Source organism: Vitis vinifera, chromosome 5 (genome assembly GCF_030704535.1).
Source record: "Vitis vinifera cultivar Pinot Noir 40024 chromosome 5, ASM3070453v1".
Classification (NCBI taxonomy): Eukaryota; Viridiplantae; Streptophyta; class Magnoliopsida; order Vitales; family Vitaceae; genus Vitis; species Vitis vinifera.
In genome coordinates, this window is record NC_081809.1 from 7,624,343 (window position 1) to 7,647,769 (window position 23,427).

General features: G+C 28.8%; 2 protein-coding genes across 2 annotated transcripts; both read left to right on the top strand.

The window, feature by feature from the left end:
- The first annotated feature begins 487 nt into the window (after positions 1-487).
- On the top strand, positions 488-2,683 carry LOC100259642 (1-aminocyclopropane-1-carboxylate oxidase homolog 1). The gene is made up of 3 exons (XM_002284627.5): positions 488-1,160; positions 1,538-1,859; positions 2,231-2,683. The coding sequence occupies exons 1-3, from the start codon at positions 616-618 to the stop codon at positions 2,483-2,485; spliced, it is 1,122 nt and encodes a 373-aa protein (XP_002284663.1). The 5' UTR covers positions 488-615; the 3' UTR covers positions 2,486-2,683.
- A 6,898-nt stretch (positions 2,684-9,581) lies between these two features.
- On the top strand, positions 9,582-22,262 carry LOC104879286 (1-aminocyclopropane-1-carboxylate oxidase homolog 1). Its single transcript, XM_010651759.3, has 6 exons — positions 9,582-10,278; positions 10,657-10,978; positions 11,337-11,587; positions 20,348-20,707; positions 21,128-21,449; positions 21,808-22,262. The coding sequence occupies exons 1-6, from the start codon at positions 9,734-9,736 to the stop codon at positions 22,060-22,062; spliced, it is 2,055 nt and encodes a 684-aa protein (XP_010650061.2). The 5' UTR covers positions 9,582-9,733; the 3' UTR covers positions 22,063-22,262.
- Positions 22,263-23,427: the final 1,165 nt, after the last annotated feature.

The following is a 23,427-nucleotide window of genomic DNA, read 5'->3' on the forward strand; positions in this document are numbered from 1 at the left end:
AAACCTTAATTTATAAAATGTATTATTATAATTAATATTAAAATCATAGAATATATTATTTGTGGGATAATATTTTCATTTTTGTCCATTATATATTTTGTTTTTATTTAATTTTTTATATTAACTATTTATTATATATTATCATTTTAAGTTTAATATGTCAAAAAAATAATTAAAATCAATAAATATGGAGAAATTAGAGATTAAAAAATTAAAATTAAAGAAATTTTATGAGAAAATGTATGAGCATATTAAAAAAAATATAAAGGAAAAAAAATAATATTAATAAAAACTATAATAGGTGACAATGGATTATGATGATAGAAAAGGAAAAAAAAAAAGTGAAAACGTGACGAGTGGAGAGGAAGATATATTAATATGAGAGAAATAATGAAAATAAATGAGACAATTTATTTGACATTTGTACACTTTGTCCAGTGGGCTAGTATGAAGTGGAAAAGCCCAAAAAAAAAAAAATTGAAAAAAATGAGTGGGCTACATATTTTTTCCGCCAAAGAAAAAGAGGCTGTGGTTGTTTCTCCACGCCCCTTTTCATCTCTTCTCATCCGTTGTTGAATAAATAGACGTGCGGTTGCCATTTCAGTAAGGGGAAAAATGGTGAGCAGTAGCAGTAACGAAATTCAGGCAGGAAAGGCATCCGATTATGATCGAAAAAGTGAATTAAAATCCTTTGATGACTCGAAACTTGGTGTAAAGGGACTACTGGATGCTGGGCTCACTCAGATCCCACGGATGTTCATCAATGAACAACATAAGACTGACATGACTTGGGGTTCCAGGGAGTCCTCCCCAGAAAGCGTTCCAATCCTAGACTTCAAAGGCATGGATAAAGATGCAGCTCTACGCACTCAGATCATCAAGAAAGTGGGAGAGGCTTGCGAGAAGTGGGGTTTCTTCCAGGTTGTCAACCATGGGATTCCGGAGAGTGTTTTGAATGATATGATTGATGGAATCCGGAGATTTCATGAGCAAGATGCTGAGACCAAAAAGGAGTATTATTCCCGTGATTTCCAAAAAAAAGTTAGATTTAATAGCAATTTTGATCTTTATCAAGCACGCATGGCTAATTGGAGGGATTCCTTGGCTTGTGTGATGGCTCCTAATCCTCCTCTCCCTGAGCAACTGCCGGCGGTATGCAGGTATGTGAACACCTGCTTCTATGGATTCCAAATTTTTGATGTTATTAGGCCAGTAAACTGAAGTCATGAACTAATCATAAGGCTCAAAGAACTACCATAAAAAAGAAAACTTAGGGTTCAGGGGAAATATGTCTGAGGTCGAATGTGGTTTTAAACGTCAGTCTGATTTCTGTGGTAAATGATTTCTTTCCTTTTCTTTTCTTATCAAAAGTAATACCCCATTTTTTTATTTTATGGTTCTGCTATACCATACTGGGGATCCTTTTGTTTTGATTGCTATTTGGTATAATGGTTGCCCAAGGCATAAAATTGCTCTCAAGGCAGCAACCTGTCCAATCCTAGCTTTCTGTCATTATATGTGGCTGATCAACTTGCAGAGATATAGTGATGGAATATTCGGAACAAGTAATGAAATTGGGGCTTACTCTCTTTGAATTATTATCCGAAGCTCTTGGACTTAATCCAAACCATTTGAAAGACATGGAATGTGCTGAGGGCCTTTTCCTTTTGGGGCATTACTACCCAGCATGTCCCGAACCAGAACTGACCCTGGGAACTAGCAGCCATACTGATTCTGACTTCTTCACCATACTCTTACAAGACCAAATGGGTGGTCTCCAAGTTCTTCATGAAGATCAATGGGTTGATGTTCCCCCCATACCTGGAGCTCTGGTAATAAACATGGGAGATCTTCTACAGGCAAGTCTATGCCAAATTAAGCATAATTTCTATACTTTTATCATTCCAAAACATTTTTCATCAAAACCAAATTGACACAAGAACCTCAAGATTCTTGTTTTGAGTGACTTGTCAGTATTTTTATTTTTGTTTTTTTCAAAATTATGAGTTATAATTTAGTTGCAAGAGATTGTTTTGCAAGTCTTCATGTCTTTCTTTAGTGTGGCTCATCTGTAATGATGAATTTAAAAGCCTCAACAACAGAGTGCTAGCAAAAAATACAGGTCCAAACATGTATTCATGTCTTTATTGAAAGGCCCATTAACAATTGTGAATTGAAGTTTAGACGTAGGAGATTGTTTCTGTTGTGTTCATGTTTGTCTTTTGTGCAGCTGGTCTCCAATGATAGGTTTAAAAGCATCTTCCACAGAGTCCTAGCCAAAAATGTAGGCCCCAGAATTTCAGTGGCAAGTTTTTTCAGAAAATCTCATCGAGAGAATAACTCGAGACTCTACGGACCCATTAAGGAGTTGCTTTCAGAAGAAAACCCCCCAATCTACAGGGAAACAACCGTAGACGAGTTTCTCACATACTACTTCTCAAAAGGACTGGATGGGAACTCTTCACTTCCACATTTTAAGCTGTGAAGGTTGCCATGGTGACTCGATGCTACCTGAATGAGAGAGGATTATGGTGCCCGATGTGTTAGCAATTTCTAGTATTTCTTGGGATGTGGATAATCTGGAACTGAGTTTGTGTCTCAGATGTTTTCTTACTTTCAAAGCATGACAATTATGTTCTCATACAGAGTTTATTGTATGGATTCTGGTACTTCAGTCTTTTAAGCTTCGGGGGAAAATAAAACATATAAAGTAATTAAAATTAAGTGATTTTGATATAAAAAAAAAAACAGAAATAATAATAATAATATAATTATCAATAAAAATATTATTTTTATTATTAGTTTCAGAAATAAAATTTCAAAATTGGAATTAAAATTAAAAATCATATGTATATATTTTTACTGTGTTTTTGGGTCGCATTTACTCGTGTTACAGCCAAATAAAAATGAAAACCAAAAATAAAAATCAATAATTAAACTAAAACATAAAATAAAATTAAGATAAACATAATTATGGGAACATTGGGACAACACTAACACCATGCCCAAATAAATATTGGATATTGGGTGAAAGTGGACCTACATCATACTAATTGGAGAAAAATAGGGGTAGCAATTTCAATTTTTGTACAACATAAATTAAAAATTTAGCCTTAAGGGTTTATGTAAATTGAAACCAAAGCAGATAGATAGTAAAAATATTCCTCATCAAATCTAAGGTATGGAGAGATGAGTAGATGCATGAGGATGTATCAATTATGTTATAAAGGGCAAAATTAGAGGTTGTCAATTATATGGATGGATAATTTATAGTAAGCCTCTCACAGTATAGTGCATGTCTATCCTATGGAGCCTTTACAACTTTCTTGGTTATTTAATTCTCTTGAAAGCTGGCTGATGCTTTATTGGGTGACTAAAAATTGTGTTTAAGTGTCTTTAGAATTTTCCATCTCTTTTATGTCTTCTAATGATTTTATGTGGATGTTGAAGTGTTAAAAAATATAAATAGAAATATAAGTTATATTTTAAATTTATGACTATTTATTTACATGATATTGATAATTATTATATTATTATAATGACAATAACTAATTGCATATCTATTGCAACAGGTCTTTTGAACCTTGCTTATTCTCTTAAGGTAGATTCCATGAATATATTGAAGCGTTAAAAAAATAAAATAAAATCTAAGTTCTATTTTAAATTTTTTAAAATATTTATTTAAATTTATGGATATTAAGGCTTTCAATTTCCTATTCAAAGGCTCAAGAGATTTAGGAAATGAGAAATTAAAATAAATGAAAAAAATTTCAATCTCTTTTTAATGTGGGATTGATATCCAATTTCCATCAAACCAAAACTAATATAAAGTCCCATGACAAATTTGACATGAGCATAGAAATTAGTTGATAACATTTTGGTAATAGCCTAATGGAAATTCCAACATTGGACCTAATATCAAATTCAATGTTGACATACAATTAATTGATATCAAATTTGATATTAAATATGATTGCAGAAATGATAATGTACCAAGAAGCAAAGAGAAAACCAATACTGGTTTGATAGCTAAGGTTCAACAAGTGAAGAACTGATATAAAATTCTAATATCAATTTTGACATCTCTTTGGAAAATAAACGTTCCATTTGATATCAAAACCAGTACCCAAATAAAAGAAATTTGCTATCAAAATTAAAATGAAATTTCATCTTCTTAACCTATTATTTAATACCAAACTCATACTAAACTTGTGACTTTGGAATTTCTAATACCACAGTTTAATGTACCCATGCCATGTTTTCAACCATTGTCCTTACCTACTATCAACTGATGCAATTTAAGGATGATTTGAAAAGGATGAAAACCCCAAAACACTACAAGTTGTAGTAATTGAGATTTGCAAGTAGTGGAGGTGTAGAACTCGAGCTAGCTTGTGAGCAATCCACGCTGTGATATGCTTTATCTTGTCTCTCTTGTGTTTCTTGCTCTATTTTCTTTTATTCTTTTGTAGTTTTGTGACAAAAAAGGAGAGATATGTTGATATATATGATAGGCATGTTAATTTTCCTTATTTATCTTGATTTATATTATCATGATCTCTTGTGTTTGTTGTTATATTATTTTCCCCACACACTATTTTACTTGGTTATTTGTTTGGTTTGTGTGTGTAGATCATGTTTGTTCATTGAATGCATTATTGGCATTGCATACTCTTTTAAGTATGTTTGCTTTAGATGAGTGTTACTAAGACATTTGTAACTCCATTTGAAAGTATTGAAGGGTTTATGTAATCTATATTTTTTCACAAAATTGCAAACGAGGATATTGTTGGTGTATTAGATTGCTTAATTTAAGTTAACATCTTGTTCTATTCATCATGACTTAGAACTTTTCTAATGAATTATCTGTCACTTTCTATTAAAGATTCAAGATTGTTGGGTGATTAACTGAAATAACATATGTAAGTATAAAGAGATTAATGAAAGCTAAGTTGATAAATTATGACATTAAGTGGTGTTTAGATTTTTTAGATTGAGCAAAAATATATTGTAATATGTTTTAAAAAAATGCTAGAATTGTGTAGAATTTAAATTTAAATTTTTTCTTTTTTAAATCAAGTTTTTGTTTTTTCTTTAGAATTCTAAATACCATGCCATAAAGATTTTTTGGGTTGATGTGATAACTCTAGTAATTTAAACTATAGGTAAAAGATAAAACCTATAGAACCCTACAATCAAAGTAATTTAATTTACTGAATCAATTATAATTATTTAAGAAACCGTTCATACCAATATGGAATAAAAAATAATGAGAATACTTCTAATTACTATCAAAGTTAAAAGTTAGAAGATTTAATCATAGAAATAGTGACAGAAAAAGAAACTGACATGTGATGTTAAAAAAGTAAATTAAATAATTAATTATGCATAAAAGAAAAGAACTTACCTTCATTGTGAGATTTGAACATATGCTTCTAAGTGAAAACAACTTTCTAATTGCCACAAACATAGCACCATGCATAGAGAGTCAAGTCAAATTGTGCATGCCACAATAGAGAAAATTTAAAAAATAAGAATAAAAAAGGATTCTAATTCTATTCACGCAACTCCATAAACTACCTAGCACAGTAGCAAATTAAGCCACAAGGAATGTCTGTTAAGGAGTAACCCCAGTTAGTAAAAACAAACATTCACATAACATATTATTTGAATTCTAATTCGAATCACAAAAATTTATTAGCACCTTTCATTTTTGACTTAATTTTAGAGCAATGGAGGTTCACGATTCCTGTTTCATATAAGCTTCCCATACATGGCAAACAATTAGAATTTTGAAATTTTTTTAGTTTAAAATATATGTAATACTTTGATTCCGTAAAACAATAGAAGCTAACTGGAAAAGCAGTGTACACCAAAAGAATTCATTCTACCATTGCAATTCTTCCACAATGATTGTATATCAAATACTTTGTTAGCATGGTAATATTCAGTTTACTAATAGGAAATTTGTGGGCTTTGTACGCATTGTTGTAAGTTCCTAGTCCAATCTGCATAATCAACAAGGTTTATGAAATAACAAAGAAAAATCAATAGAATTAACACCAAATCCTAGATTAAAGATATGCAATTTTCCTTTTGGATACCAAGAACAATACTTGAAAATGTTAAACAAGTGTAGAAAGACATGAGTTTTCTTTCAATATCATTTCTACAATGCCCACAATGAGTGCATTCTATCTTGGAAAATAAAAAGAGTAGCCAAAGATGCACCATCATGTATCAATCATAGAACATAATAAGTGTGTAGAAATGCATCAAGAAAGGCATTTACTTCTTTTGATTGCTTAAAAATCTTAGAGGTTCCACTATAAGGAACCAAATTGTTTGTGCTTCTAGAGTCTATACTGATAAACTCTGCATATAAAAAATGAAAGTTTTTAAACCACAACCATGTAAAACCATGATTATTATATATAGCTATTGTAAACAAATCAGTAATCGCATCAACAGAGAGCTACCTCAATACCTAATTTAAAGAAAAAATGAAATCAATTTTACATTTTCACTCTATAACATCTAATAAGTAGGAGATATAATTTGTTCAAGAAAAACAACATAAATAAGAAATTCATTTACTTCCTAAGCATTCAATCATCAATAAAGTATACTTTTGCAAACTCCAAAATAAACTTCTTTTCTATAACATCAGCACATAGAAAATGGACCTTGTTGGCCTTTTTCTTATTGAGGCTCGCAATATTGAAGAATTGTAAGGTAGAGGGGTGACCTTACATCACTTAGGGTTTGCTTAGCTAGAAGTTAGGATAAGTGCCTCATTGTCCATGTGGATAGCTCATTATTAAAAAGGCATTTTTAAACTTTTTAGTTAGTGATCTTCTTCAACTGTGTTGCAACTAATCTACGACCCTCGGAATCATTTATGGCTTATCTAGGGGAAATAAAGAAAGATGAAGATGTTGTCTCAATGGTCAGTGACACAAAATGGCCAAGGCTACGCAATGTGGGTGGATGGGAGGATATTCAAGAAGATTACTAGTATCCAAAGAAATAGAATGTTTCATGGAATACAATTCATATTCAAGTTGCTCAAACGAGAATTTGTTTTTGCATACATGTATAGCACATAAGAAGAAAAACCTGTAGAATATGCTAATATTTTGTTTCACCATTGTGGGAATACCCATTCGCATAAGAGAATCCAACTTAATGTACTTCAAGGACTGATGGCGAAGTGCCACCATCTCGAGACCCTCCTAGGGTAATAGGGGCCTTCCTCTTCAGGTGCCCATATAAAATTTAACAAATAAGAAAATATATTGTTTATTAAATATTAAAGAATAAACTAAATGAAGTATAATTATATTTCTTAGGATTAATTAAATTAATAAAAATAATTAATTTTTTTATTTAATATCTATTTTTTTTATTCAAAATATTAATATTAGAATACATACAAAGACATGTCATATTCCTTTTAATTTTAAAATTTTTAATTAATCATTATATATTTGAGTTCATACTTAAATTTAATAATAGAACAAAAATCAATAGGAGCAAATATATAAAATAAATAATAAATTTATTAAATTATTATAAGACTTTAATTTTGAACAACATTAAATATTAATAAAAATAAATATTTTAAAGTAATAAATAAAGTTTAATATTATCTACTTTCTTAAAAAGAATGATTTTACCTTTTTAATATAATCATTTAATAAATATAAAATTTTAAAATAAAATAATATTCAAACATAGCCATCAAAATACATGAGAAATAATTTTTAAATTTTTTTTGTTAAATAATTAATATTAAATATATATATATACTTTGACCCAAAATAGTGTGTTTTAAAAAAAAATTCCAAAAAATAAAGTTGTTTTCAAAATAATGACCAATCTAATGTGTCTGTGCCACATAAGCTGCTACGTCATAAAACCGTAGTTGGTGACTACGGTTTTATTTTTCTAAAGTGGTTAGAAACCGTAGTTACCAACCACGGTTTTAACTTTAAGTTTAAAGCCGTAGTTGGTGACTACGGCTTTGACTTTTTTTTAAAATGGTCAAAGTCGTAGTCACCAACTGCGGTTTTAACTTTATATATATTTATATATAACTTTAATTTTTTTAATAAAATTATTATTTTATTTTGATTTTAAATATACTTATTTCATTATTTTAATAATAATAATATACGAAATTAAATAATTGATATTTTTAATTTGATATAAAAATATATTTTTAAATTTTATTAAAATGCACTATATTTAATATAAATATAATTAATTAATTAAAATAAAATATAATAAATTATATTTATTTAAAATAAATAAATTATAAATGCCTATTTAGAAAAATAAAAAAATAATATAAATTATTATATTAATTAATAATTTTTTATATATTATATATAAGTGGTATATAATACCTCTCTCACACACACACACACACACACACACACACACACACACATATATATATATATATATATATATATATATAAAAGTTTAATTTAAGTTTAAAATTTATCACATTTTTATTTAAATATATAAATAAATTTTATTAAAACAATTGACACTATATTTAATATAAATATAATTATTTAATTAAAATTAAATATAAATAAAATATAATAAATTATGTTTATTTAAAATAAATAAATTATAAATGCCTATTTGAAGAAAAAAATAATATAAATTATTATATTAATTAATAATTTTTTTATATATTATATGTAAGTAGTATATAATATCTCACACACACACACACATATATATATATATAAATATAAATTATGAACTTAAATTAAAATATGATAAATTTTAAACTTAATTGAACTTATATACATGTGACATTATATACCACTTACATATAGTATATAAAAAATTATTAATTAATATAATAATTTATATTATTTGTTTTTTAATAGGCTTTCATAATTTATTATATTTTATTTATATTTAAATATAATTAACTAAATATATTTATATTAAATATAGAGTATATTATTTTAATAAAATTTTAAAATATATTTATATCAAATTAAAAATATTAATTATTTAATTTTATATATTATTATTATTAAAATAATGAAATAAATATATTTAAAATCAAAATAATATAATATTTTTATTAAAAAAATTAAAGTTATATATAAATATATAAAGTTAAAACCGCAGTTGGTGACTACGGCTTTGACCATTTTAAAAAAAAGTCAAAGCCGTAGTCACCAACTACGGCTTTAAACTTAAAGTTAAAACCGTGGTTGGTAACTACGGTTTCTAACCACTTTAGAAAAATAAAACCGTAGTCACCAACTACGGTTTTATGACGTGGCAGTTTATGTGGCACAGACACATTAGATCGGGCATTATTTTGAAAACAATTTTATTTTTTGGAATTTTTTTTAAAAACGTGGTCAAAGCTCTATATATATATATATATATATATATATATATATATAAAGACGCTATTATCTAGAAACCGTGTCTTCCACGTAAACCAAGCCTAGTAGTCAAGAAAAAACGGCTCATAATTTTAAGATGAGACAATTTATTTGACATTTGAACACTTTGTCGAGTGGACTGTCGGTGAGGAAAAGCCAAAATAAAAAATAAAAAAATGAAGGGGCTATAGATTTTTTCCGCCAAGGAAAAAGAGGCTGCGGTTGTTTCTGCACGCCCCTTTTCATTTCTTCTCATTCGTTGTTGAATATATAGACGTCCGGTTGCCATTTCAGTGAGGGGAAAAATGGTGAGCGGCAGCAGTGACGAAATTCTGGCAGGAAAGGTATCCGATTATGATCGAAAAAGTGAATTAAAATCCTTTGATGACTCGAAACTTGGTGTAAAGGGACTACTGGATGCTGGGCTCACTAAGATCCCACGGATGTTCATCAATGAGCAACATAAGACTGACATGACTTGGGGTTCCAGGGAGTCCTCCCCAGAAAGCGTTCCAATCATAGACTTCAAAGGCATGGATAAAGATGCAGCTCTACGCACTCAGATCATCAAGAAAGTGGGAGAGGCTTGCGAGAAGTGGGGTTTCTTCCAGGTTGTCAACCATGGGATTCCAGAGAGTGTTTTGAATGATATGATTGATGGAATCCGGAGATTTCATGAGCAAGATGCTGAGACCAAAAAGGAGTATTATTCCCGTGATTCCCAAAAAAAAGTTAGATTTATTAGCAATTTTGATCTTTATCAAGCACGCATGGCTAATTGGAGGGATTCCTTGTCTTGTGTGATGGCTCCTAATCCTCCTCTCCCTGAGCAACTGCCGGCTGTATGCAGGTATGTGAACACCTGCTTCTATGGATTCCAAACTTTTGATGTTATTAGGCCAGTAAACTGAAGTCATGAAACTAATCATAAGGCTCAAAGAACTACCATAAAAAAGAAAACTTAGGGTTCAGGGGAAATATGTCTGAGGTCGAATGTGGTTTTAAACGTCAATCTGATTTCTGTGGTAAATGATTTCTTTCCTTTTCTTTTCTTATCAAAAGTTATGCCCCATTTTTTTATTTTATGGTTCTACTATACCATATTGGGGATCCTTTTGTTGTGATTGCCTTTCGGTATATGGTTGCCCAAGGGCATAAAATTGCTCTCAAGGTAACAACCTGCCCAATCGTAGCTTTCTGTCGTTATTTGTGGCTGATCAACTTGCAGAGATATAGTGATGGAATATTCGGGGCAAGTAATGAAACTGGGGCTTACTCTCTTTGAATTATTATCCGAAGCTCTTGGACTTAATCCAAACCATTTGAAAGACATGGAATGTGCTGAGGGCCTTTTCCTTTCGGGGCATTACTACCCAGCATGTCCTGAACCAGAACTGACCCTGGGCACTAGCAGCCATACTGATCCTGACTTCTTCACCATACTCTTACAAGACCAAATGGGTGGCCTCCAAGTTCTTCATGAAGATCAATGGGTTGATGTTCCCCCCATACCTGGAGCTCTGGTAATAAACATGGGAGATCTTCTACAGGCAAGTCTATACCAAATTAAGCATAATTTCTATACTTTTGTCATTCCAAAACATTTTTCATCAAAACCAAATTGACACAAGAACATCAAGATTCTTGTTTTGAGTGACTTGTCAGTATTTTTATTTTTGTTTTTTCAAAATTATGAGTTATAATTTAGTTGCAAGAGATTGTTTTGTCTTTCTTTAGTGTGGCTCATCTGTAATGATAAACTTAGAAGCCTCAACAACAGAGTGCTAGCAAAAAATACAGGTCCAGACATGTATTCATGTCTTTATTGAAAGGCCCATTAGCAATTGTGAATTGAAGTTTAGACATAGGAGATTGTTTCTTTTGTGTTCATGTTTGTCTTTTGTGCAGCTGGTCTCCAATGATAGGTTTAAAAGCATCTTCCACAGGGTCCTAGCCAAAAATGTAGGCCCCAGAATTTCATTGGCAAGTTTTTTCAATACATCTCATCCACAGAATAACTCGAGACTCTACGGACCCATTAAGGAGTTGCTTTCAGAAGAAAACCCCCCAATCTACAGGGAAACAACTGTAGACGAGTTTCTCGCATACTACTTCTCAAAAGGACTGGATGGGAACTCTTCACTTCCACATTTTAAGCTGTGAAGGTTGCCATGGAGACTCGATGCTACCTGAATGAGAGAGGATTATGGTGCCAGATTTGTTAGCAATTTCTAGTATTTCTTGGGATGTGGATAATCTGGAACTGAGTTTCTGTGTCTCAGATGTTTTCTTACTTTCAAAGCATGACAATTATGTTCTCATACAGAGTTTATTGTATGGATTCTGGTATTTCAGTCTTTTAAGCTTTGGGGGAAAATAAAACATATAAAGCAATTAAAATTAAGTGATTTTGATATTAAAAAAAAAAAACAGAAATAATAATAATAATAATAATAATAATAATAATAATATAATTATCAATAAAAATATTATTTTTATTATTAGTTTCAGAAATAAAATTTCAAAATAGGAATTAAAATTAAAAATCATATGTATATATTTTTAGTGTGTTTTTGGGTCACATTTACTCGTGTTACAGCCAAATAAAAATGAAAACCAAAAATAAAAATCAATAATTAAACTAAAACATAAAATAAAATTAAGATAAACATAATTATGGGAACATTGGGACAACACTAACACCATGCCCAAATAAATATTGGACATTGGGTGAAAGTGGACCCACATCATAAATTAAAAATTTAGCCTTAGGGGTTTATGTAAATTGAAACCAAAGCAGAAAGACAGTAAAAATATTCCTCATCAAATCTAAGGTATGGAGAGATGAGTAGATGCATGAGGATGTATCAATTGTGTTATTAAGTACAAAATTAGAGGTTGTCAATTATATGGATGGATAATTTATAGTAAGCCTCTCACAGTATAGTGCATGTCTATCCTATGGAGCCCTACAACTTTCTGTGGTTATTTAATTCTCTTGAAAGCTGACTGATGCTTTATTGGGTGACTAAAAATTGTGGGTTTAAGTGTCTTTTAGAATTTTCCATCTCTTTTATGTCTTCTAATGATTTTATGTGGATGTTGAAGTGTTAAAAAATATAAAAATATAAGTTATATTTTAAATTGATGACTATTTATTTGCATGATATTGATAATTATTATATTGTTATATTGATAATAACTAATTGCATATCCATTGTCACAGGTCTTTCAAACCTTGCTTATTCCCTTAAGGTAGATTTCATGAATATATTGAAGCGTTAAAAAAAAAATCTAAGTTCTGTTTTAAATTTTTTACTCTATTTATTTAAATTTATGGATATCAAGACTTTCAATTCTCTATTCAGAAGCTCAAGAGATTGAGGAAATGAAAAATTATAATAAATGAAAAAGATTTCAATCTCTTTTCAATGTGGGATTGATATCAAATTTCCATCAAACCAAAACTAATATAAAGTTCCATGACAAATTTGACATGAGCATAGAAATTGTTTGATAACATTTTGATAATAGCCTAATGGAAATTCCAACATTGGACCTAATATCAAATTCAATGTTGACATACAATTGATATCAAATTTGATATTAAATATGATTGCAGAAATGATAATGTACCGGGAAGCCAAGAGAAAACTAATATTGGTTTGATAGTTAAGGCTCAACAAGTGAAGAATTTATATAAGATTCTAATATCAAATTTGACATCTCTTTGAAAAATAGACGTTTCATTTGATATCAAAACCAGTACCCAAATAAAAGAAATTTACTATCAAAATTAAAATGAAATTTTATCTTCTTAACCTATTATCAAATACCAAACTGATACTGAACTTATGACATTGGAATTTCTAATACCATAGTTTAATGTACCCATGCCATGTTTTCAACCATTGTCCTTATCTACTATCAAATGATGCAAATTTAAGGATGATTTGAAAAGAATGAAGACCCCAAAACACAACAAATTGTAGTAATTGAGATTTGCAATTAGTGGAGGTGTAGAACTCGAGCTAGCCTATGAGCAATCCACGTTGTGATATGCTTTATCTTGTCTCTCTTGTGTTTCTTGCTCTATTTTATTTTATTCTTTTTTAGTTTTGTGACAAAAAGGGAGAGATATGTTGATATATATGATAGGCATGTTGATTTTCCTGATTTATCATGATTTATATTATCATGATCTCTTGTGTTTGTTATTATATTATTTTACCCACACACTACTTTACTTGGTTATTTGTTTGGTTTGTGTGTGTAGATCATGTTTATTCATTGAATGCATTATTGTCATTGCATACTCTTTTAAGTATGTTTGCTTTAAATGAGTGTTACTAAGATATTTGTAACTCCATTTGAAAGTATTGAAGGGTTTATGTAATCTATATTTTTTCACAAAATTACAAAATTGCAAATGAGGATATTGTTGGTGTATTAGATTGCTTAATTTAAGTTAACATCTTGTTTTATTCATCATGACTTTTAACTTTTCTAATGAATTGTGTGTCACTTTCTATTAAAGATTCAAGATTATCGGGTGATCAACTGAAATAACATATGTAAGTATTAAGAGATTCAATGAAGGCTAAGTTGATAAATTATGACATAAGTGGTATTTAGATTTTTTAGATTGAGCAAAAATTTTTTTTTAATATGTTTTAAAAAATGCTAGAATTGTGTAGAATTTAAATTTGAAATTTTTTTTCTTTTTTAAATCAATTTTTTTTTCTTTAGAATTCTAAATACCATGCCATAAAGATTTTTTGGGTTGATGTGATAACTCTAGTAATTTAAACTATAGGTAAAAGATAAAACTTATAGAACCCTACAGTCAAAGTAAATTAATTTACTGAATCAATTATAATTATTTAAGAAACCGTTCATACCAATATGGAATAAAAAATAATGAGAATACTTCTAATTACTAGCAAAGTTAAAAGTTAGAATATTTAATCATAGAAATAGTGACAGAAAAAGAAAATGACATGTGATGTTAAAAAAGTAAATTAAATAATTAATTATGCATAAAAGAAAAGAACTTACCTTCATTGTGAGATTTGAACATATGCTTCTAAGTGAAAACAACTTTCTAATTGCCACAAACATAGCACCATGCATAGAGAGTCAAGTCAAATTGTGCATGCCACAATAGAGAAAATTTAAAAAATAAAAATAAAAAAGGATTCTAATTCTATTCACGCAACTCCATAAACTACCTAGCACAGTAGCAAATTAAGTCATAAGGAATGTCTGTTAAGGAGTAACCCCAGTTAGTAAAAACAAACATTCACATAACATAATATTTGAATTCTAATTCGAATCACAAAAATTTATTAGAACCTTTCCTTTTTGACTTAATTTCAGAGCAATGGAGGTTCATGATTCATGTTTCATATAAGCTTCCCATACATGGCAAACAGTTAGATTTTTGAATTTTTTTTAGTTTAAAATATACGTAATACTTTGATTCCATAAAACAATAGAAGCTAGTAGGAAAAGTAGTATATGCCAAAAGAATCCATTCTACCATTGCAATTCTTCCACAACGATTGTATATCAAATACTTTGTTAGCAAGGTAATATTCAGTTTACTAATAGGAAATTTGTGGGCTTTGTACACATTGTTGTAAGTTCCTAGTCCAATTTGCATAATCAGCAAGATTTATGAAATAACAAAGAAAAATCAATAGAATTAACACCAAATCCTAGATTAAAGATATGCAATTTTCCTTTTGGATACCAAGAACAATACTTGAAAATGTTAAACAAGTGTAGAAAGATATGAGTTTTTTTTCAATTATCATTTCTACAATGCCCACAATGAATGCATTCTATCTTGGAAAATAAAAAGAGTAGCCAAAGATGCACCATCATGTATCAATCATAGAACATAATAAGTGTGTAGAAATGCATCAAGAAAGACATTTACTTCTTTTGATTGCTTAAAAATCTTAGAGGTTCCACTATAAGGAACCAAATTGTTTGTGCTTCTAAAGTCTATACTGATAAACTCTGCATATAAAAAATGAAAGTTTTTAAACCACAACCATGTAAAACCATGATTATTATATATAGCTATTGTAAACCAATCAATAATCGCATCAACAGAGAGCTCCCCTTAATACCTAATTTAAAGAAAAAGGAAATCAATTTTACATTTTCACTCTATAACATCTAATAAGTAGGAGATATAATTTGTTCAAGAAAAACAACATAAATAAAAAATTCATTTACTTCCTAAACATTCAATCATCAATAAAGTATACTTTTACAAACTCCAAAATAAACTTCTTTTCTATAAAATCAGCACATAGAAAATGGAACTTGTTGGCCTTTTTCTTATTGAGGCTCGCAATATTAAAGAATTGTAAGGTAGAGGGGTGGCCTTACATCACTTAGGGTTTGCTTAGCTAGAAGTTAGGATAAGTGCCTCATTGTCCATGTGGATAGCTCATTATTAAAAAGGCCTTTTTAAACTTTTTAGTTAGTGATCTTCTTCAACTGTGTTGCAACTAATCTACTACCCTCAGAATCATTTATGGCTCATCTAAGGGCAATAAAGAAATATGAAGATGTTGTCTCAATGGTCAGTGACACAAAATGGCCAAGGCTACACAATGTGGCTGGATGGGAGGATATTCAAGAAGATTACTTAGGATGCATGGATACTAAGTTCCAAAGAAATAGAATGTTTCATGGAATACAATTCATATTCAAGTTGCTCAAACGAGAATATGTTTTTGCATACATGTATAGCACATAAGAAGAAAAACTTGTAGAATATACTAATATTTTGTTTCACCATTGTGGGCATACCCATTCTCATAAGAGAATCCAACTTAATGTACTTCAAGGACCGATGGCGAAGTGCCACCATCTTGAAACCCTACTAGGGTAATAGGGCCTTCCCTTTCAGGTGCCCATATAAAATTTAACAAATAAGAAAATACATTGTTTATTAAATATTAAAGAATAAACTAAATTAAGTATAATTATATTCCTTATGATTAATTAAATTAATACAAATAATTAATTATTTTTATTTAATATCTAAATTTTTTATTCAAAATATTAATATTAGAATACATACAAAGACATATCATATTCCTTTTAATTTTAAAATTATTAATTAATCATTATATATTTGAGTTCATACTTAAATTGAAAATAGAACAGAGCAAATATATAAAATAAATAGTAAATTTATTAAATTATTATAAGACTTAATTTTAATTTTGAACAATATTAAATATTAATAAAAATAAATATTTTAAAGTAATGAATAAAGTTTAATATTATCTACTTCCTTTAAAAAAAATGATTTTACCTTTTAATATAATCATTTAATAAATATAAAATTTTAAAATAAAATAATATTTAAACATAACCATAAAATACATGAGAATTAATTTTTAAAATTTTTTTATTAAATAATTAATATTAAATTTAAATATGGGAAAATTATGATTTGGGCCCAACTGGGCCCAAAAATTTAAGCTATGATCTATATATGTTCCATATTTAAGCCCAACACTCAATGAAAGAGTATAAATTGAGAGTAAGGATATTGTCTTTAAAAAATCCCTAAAATACCCTTAACCATTAAATGAAAAAACTAACAAATCACCTATTTAATAGTGGAACCAACTTGAATTATTTTTCTTCATCAAATATGAAAGATGGTTAAAAATTATTATTACCAAATGTATTTTTGAAGTGAATAACTTTTAAATACGTCATCAAATATTATTCTTTTTTTCAAACTTACATAATATATAATAAATATTTTTTAAATATATTGAAAACTTACATAATATATAATAAATATTATTCTTTATTTCAAACTTATATTATTTCTCATATATATTAAATAATTTTTAAACACCACATAATATATTAATATTATTTGTTTGTTCTAACTTGTAAATTTGATATCATCAAATATTATATTTTTTTCAAATTTATAGAACATATAATAAATACTTTTTAAATACCTCATAAAATATTATTAATTTTTTTTTCTAACTTGCAAATTAAACACATGGTGTTTATTATTTTTTTCATAAATAATGTAAACACTCACATGCATATATATATATATATAATATTAATCAAGAAGACAAGATTTCTAAGACTAATTTACTAACCTTCCAATAATTTTGAAAGTGTAAATAGGGTAATTGGCCGAATTAAGGTCTTCAAAATATTCAAAATTTCTCAATTCCAAAATTACCTAATTGCTCTCCACATTAATCTTAAATATTTTTCAATAAAGATTTAAATAGTTAAAACCATTAAAATAAATATTTTCTTATTAAAGCAATTTTTTCAAAGTAATAAGATAAAAATCATGAAATCTTCAAAACTATAATTACAACAAATATTTTTAACTTTAAAACTAATTTCATAATTTAAATTAATGATTTTAAAAAATAAAAATGTTATAAAAATAATTTTTGTTTATTTTTAATGCCATTTAAATATGATTTTTAATCTCTATTGATAACAAATGAAATTATATTTATAAAGGCAAAATAGTAAAAATATATATTTCATTTAGTTTACTTATAATGAATAATTCAAACATGATTGATTTTAATTTTATTTCCTATATATTAATTTTTTTTAGAGAATGTCTTAATGACATAGTTTGGTAAAAAAAGAAAAACAAAACTATCAATAATTGTTTTAATGTCAAATTCAAGTTGTTTAAAAATCGTACAAAACCTATTAGAAGCCTTGTACACCCTTGTACACTTAGTGCAATATCCTTGTACAGTTAATGTAATACCCTTGTACAATGACACAAATTTCATATATCTCCTAATTTATATGTCCATGTAGGTGTATTAATCATATTTTTAATGGTTTGGTTGAAAAAATGATGGATGACTTAGGGTCAATTTTTTTTCCCCAAATATCATTATTGGGAAAAATATTGGAATTTTTATGTGAGAGTTAAATAAAGTGCATGACATAGGTGTACAATAATTGAGTGACAAGGAAAATAAAAAAGTAGTTTAAAATCAATTAAAATCATTCACAAAAGGTAATCTTGTACACCTTTGTACAATCAGTACATTTCCCTTGTACAGTTGGTGTAATACCTTTGTACAATGACACAAATTTTATATTTATATGTCCACGTAGGAGTGTTTAACAATATTTCCAATGATTTAGTTGAGAAGATGGTAGATGATTTAAGGTCAAAAATTTTTTCTCCAAATATTATTATTAGGAAAAATATTGGAATTTTCATGCGAAAATTAAATAAAGTGCATGACATATGTGTACAATTCGTGAGTGATAAAAAAAATAAAGGAATGACTCATAATCGATTATAATATTTCACAAAGGGTAACCTTGTACACCTTTGTACACTTATTACATTTTCCTTGTACAGTTAGTGTAATACAATTGTACAGTGGCGCAATAAATGAATAAATAAAATTTATTATTTTTTTATTTTCATATAAAAAAATAGTACTAAACAAGGTTTTCAATTTTCATTTTAAAAAATAGTTTTCATTTTTTAATTAAAAATATTTTCAAAAATAGACAATATAGAAAATAAAAATTATTTTTAAAAATAAAAAATAAAAACTAGAAAAATATTTTAAAACCAAACTCAAATATAATCTATATAATTTTTAACTACTTATTTTCATCTAAAATAAGTAAATATACATTTCAACCATTTTCTATAAGAAAAATTCAATCTCTACTATATATTGATATAATCCACTTCTACGACTAAGTCATATGAAAACATTTTAATTGAGTACTTAAAATAAAAACTTTATATCCATCCTCTTTCTTTCTTTTTCTTTTTTCTTATTTAATAAATTTTTAATTAATTCAAATCATTAAAAAAAAATCCTTAATAAAGTCATGTTGAAAAAGTTATTAAAATAAGGAAGAAAGAAGATTAAAAAAAATTAAACTTTTTATTTTATAATAGTAAAAAAATCTTTAAAATACTTTTTAATATAAAAAAATTAAAATAGTGAATATATTTATTTTAAATAGTATTTTAATAATTAAATTATTTACTTCTAAAATGTAAAAGATAAAAATAAATATAAAATATAATTTTTATTTATTTAAATTAATATTTTTTAGAAAGTATTTTTTAAAATAATATTTAAATCATTGATATAATTTTTGTTTATTTATAATTTAAAAATAAAAAAATAATATTGATTTTTTAATTATTTATAAAAGAGTTTAAAAAAAATAAAAAATAAAAAATACTTAAATAAGAAAAAATATTGATATGTGAAAGAGGGTAGAATAAAGAAAAAAATAAATGAAGTTGGTATTTTTATCTATTCTTATCTATGTCTTTGAAATTAATTATAAATATTTGAAGGACCTTTATTAATTATCAAATCAAATGTTTCTAAAGACTAATTCTCCCTCTAAATATATAAAAAAAAACGCTATTACCTAGAAACCGTGTCTTCCACGTAAACCAAGCCCAGTAGTCAGAAAAAACGGCTCATAATTTTAAGATGATACAATTTATTTGACATTTGAACACTTTGTCGGGTGGACTGTAGGTAGGAAAAGCCAAAAAAATAAAATAAAATGAATGGGGTAAAGATTTTTTCCGCCAAGGAAAAAGAGGCTGTGGTTGTTTCTCCACGCCCCTTTTCATTTCTTCTCATTCATTGTTGAATAAATAGACGTCCGGTTGCCATTTCAGTGAGGGAAAAAATGGTGAGCAGCAGCGGTGACGAAATTCAGGCAGGAAAGGTATACGATTATGATCGAAAAAGTGAATTAAAATCCTTTGATGACTCGAAACTTGGTGTGAAGGGACTACTGGATGCTGGGCTCACTAAGATCCCACGGATGTTCATCAATGACCAACATAAGACTGACATGACTTGGGGTTCCAGGGAGTCCTCCCCAGAAAGCGTTCCAATCATAGACTTCAAAGGCGTGGACAAAGATGCAGCTCTACGCACTCAGATCGTCAAGAAAGTGGGAGAGGCTTGCGAGAAGTGGGGTTTCTTCCAGGTTGTCAACCATGGGATTCCAGAGAGTGTTTTGAATGATATGATTGATGGAATCCGGAGATTTCATGAGCAAGATGCTGAGACCAAAAAGGAGTATTATTCCCGTGATTCCCAAAACAAAGTTAGATTTAGTAGCAATTTTGATCTTTATCAAGCACGCACGGCTAATTGGAGGGATTCCTTGTCTTGTGTGATGGCTCCTAATCCTCCTCTCCCTGAGCAACTGCCGGCGGTATGCAGGTATGTGAACACCTGCTTCTATGGATTCCAAACTTTTGATGTTATTAGGCCAGTAAACTGAAGTCATGAAACTAATCATAAGGCTCAAAGAACTACCATAAAAAACTAAACATAAGGCTCAAAGAACTACCATAAAAAGAAAACTTAGGGTTCAGGGGAAATATGTCTGAGGTCGAATGTGGTTTTAAACGTCAATCTGATTTCTGTGGTAAATGATTTCTTTCCTTTTCTTTTCTTATCAAAAGTTATGCCCCATTTTTTTATTTTATGGTTCTGCTATTATGCTATACCATACTGGGGATCCTTTTGTTTTGATTGCCTTTTGGTATAATGGTTGCCCAAGGGCATAAAATTGCTCTCAAGGTAACAACCTGTCCAATCGTAGCTTTCTGTCGTTATTTGTGGCTGATCATCTTGCAGAGATATAGTGATGGAATATTCGGGGCAAGTAATGAAATTGGGGCTTACTCTCTTTGAATTATTATCCGAAGCTCTTGGACTTAATCCAAACCATTTGAAAGACATGGAATGTGCTGAGGGCCTTTTCCTTTTGGGGCATTACTACCCAGCATGTCCTGAACCAGAACTGACCCTGGGCACTAGCAGCCATACCGATCCTGACTTCTTCACCATACTCTTACAAGACCAAATGGGTGGTCTCCAAGTTCTTCATGAAGATCAATGGGTTGATGTTCCCCCCATACCTGGGGCTCTGCTAATAAACATGGGAGATCTTCTACAGGCAAGTCTATGCCAAATTAAGCATAATTTCTATACTTTTATCATTCCAAAACATTTTTCATCAAAACCAAATTGACACAAGAACCTCAAGATTCTTGTTTTGAGTGACTTGTCAGTATTTTTATTTTTGTTTTTTCAAAATTATGAGTTATAATTTAGTTGCAAGAGGTCTTCATGTCTTTTTTTAGTGTGGCTCATCTGTAATGATAAATTTAAAAGCCTCAACAACAGAGTGCTAGCAAAAAATACAGGTCCAAACATGTATTCATGTCTTTATTGAAAGGCCCATTAACAATTGTGAATTGAAGTTTAGACGTAGGAGATTGTTTCTGTTGTGTTCATGTTTGTCTTTTGTGCAGCTGGTCTCCAATGATAGGTTTAAAAGCATCTTCCACAGAGTCCTAGCCAAAAATGTAGGCCCCAGAATTTCAGTGGCAAGTTTTTTCAGAAAATCTCATGCAGAGAATAACTCGAGACTCTACGGACCCGTTAAGGAGTTGCTTTCAGAAGAAAACCCCCCAATCTACAGGGAAACAACCTTAGACGAGTTTCTCACATACTACTTCTCAAAAGGACTGGATGGGAACTCTTCACTTCCACATTTTAAGCTGTGAAGGTTGCCATGGTGACTCGATGCTATCTGAATGAGAGAGGATTATGGTGCCCGATTTGTTAGCAATTTCTAGTATTTCTTGGGATGTGGATAATCTGGAACTGAGTTTCTGTGTCTCAGATGTTTTCTTACTTTCAAAGCATGACAATTATGTTCTCATACAGAGTTTATTGTATGGATTCTGGTACTTCAGTCTTTTAAGCTTTGGGGGAAAATAAAACATGTAAAGTAATTAAAATTAAGTGATTTTGATATTAAAAAAAAAAAGAAATAATAATAATAATAATATAATTATCAATAAAAATATTATTTTTATTATTAGTTTCAGAAATAAAATTTCAAAATAGGAATTAAAATTAAAAATCATATGTATATATTTTTAGTGTGTTTTTGGGTCACATTTACTCGTGTTACAGCCAAATAAAAATGAAAACCAAAAATAAAAATTAATAATTAAACTAAAACCTAAAATAAAATTAAGATAAACATAATTATGGGAACATTGGGACAACACTAACACCATGCCCAAATAAATATTGGACATTGGGTGAAAGTGGACCCACATCACTAATTGGAGAAAAATAGGGGTAGCAATTTCAATTTTTGTACAACATAAATTAAGAATTTAGCCTTAGGGGTTTATGTAAATTGAAATCAAAGCAGAAAGACAGTAATAACATCGCTCATCAAATCTAAGGTATTGAGAGATGAGTAAATGCATGAGCATGTATCAATTATGTTATTAAGGACAAAATTAGAGGTTGTCAATTATATGGATGGATAATTTATAGCAAGCCTCTCACAGTATAGTGCATGTCTATCCTATGGAGCCTTTACAACTTTCTGTGGTTATTTAATTCTCTTGAAAGCTGGCTGATGCCTTTATTGGGCAACTAAAAATTGTGGGTTTAGGAGTCTTTAGAATTTTCCATCTCTTTTATGTCTTCCAATGATTTTATGTGGATGTTGAAGTGTTAAAAAATATAAGTTATATTTTAAATTTATGACTCTATTTATTTACATGATATTGATAATTATTATATTATTATATTGATAATAACTAATTACCTGCAACAGGTCTTTTTGCTCAAGCCTTGAACCTTGCTTATTTCCTTTAGGTAGATTCCATGAATATATTGAAGGTTAAAAAAAAAAAATCTAAGTTCTATTTTAAATTTTTGACTCTATTTATTTAAATTTATGGATATTAAGGCTCTCAATTCCTCTTTCGTAGGCTCAAGAGAATGAGGAAATGAGAAATTATAATAAATGAAAAAGGTTTCAAGCCCTTTTCAATGTGGGATTGACACCTTTAAGCTCCTACACTCAAACACACACACACTCTTCCTAGGGATGACAATTTTGT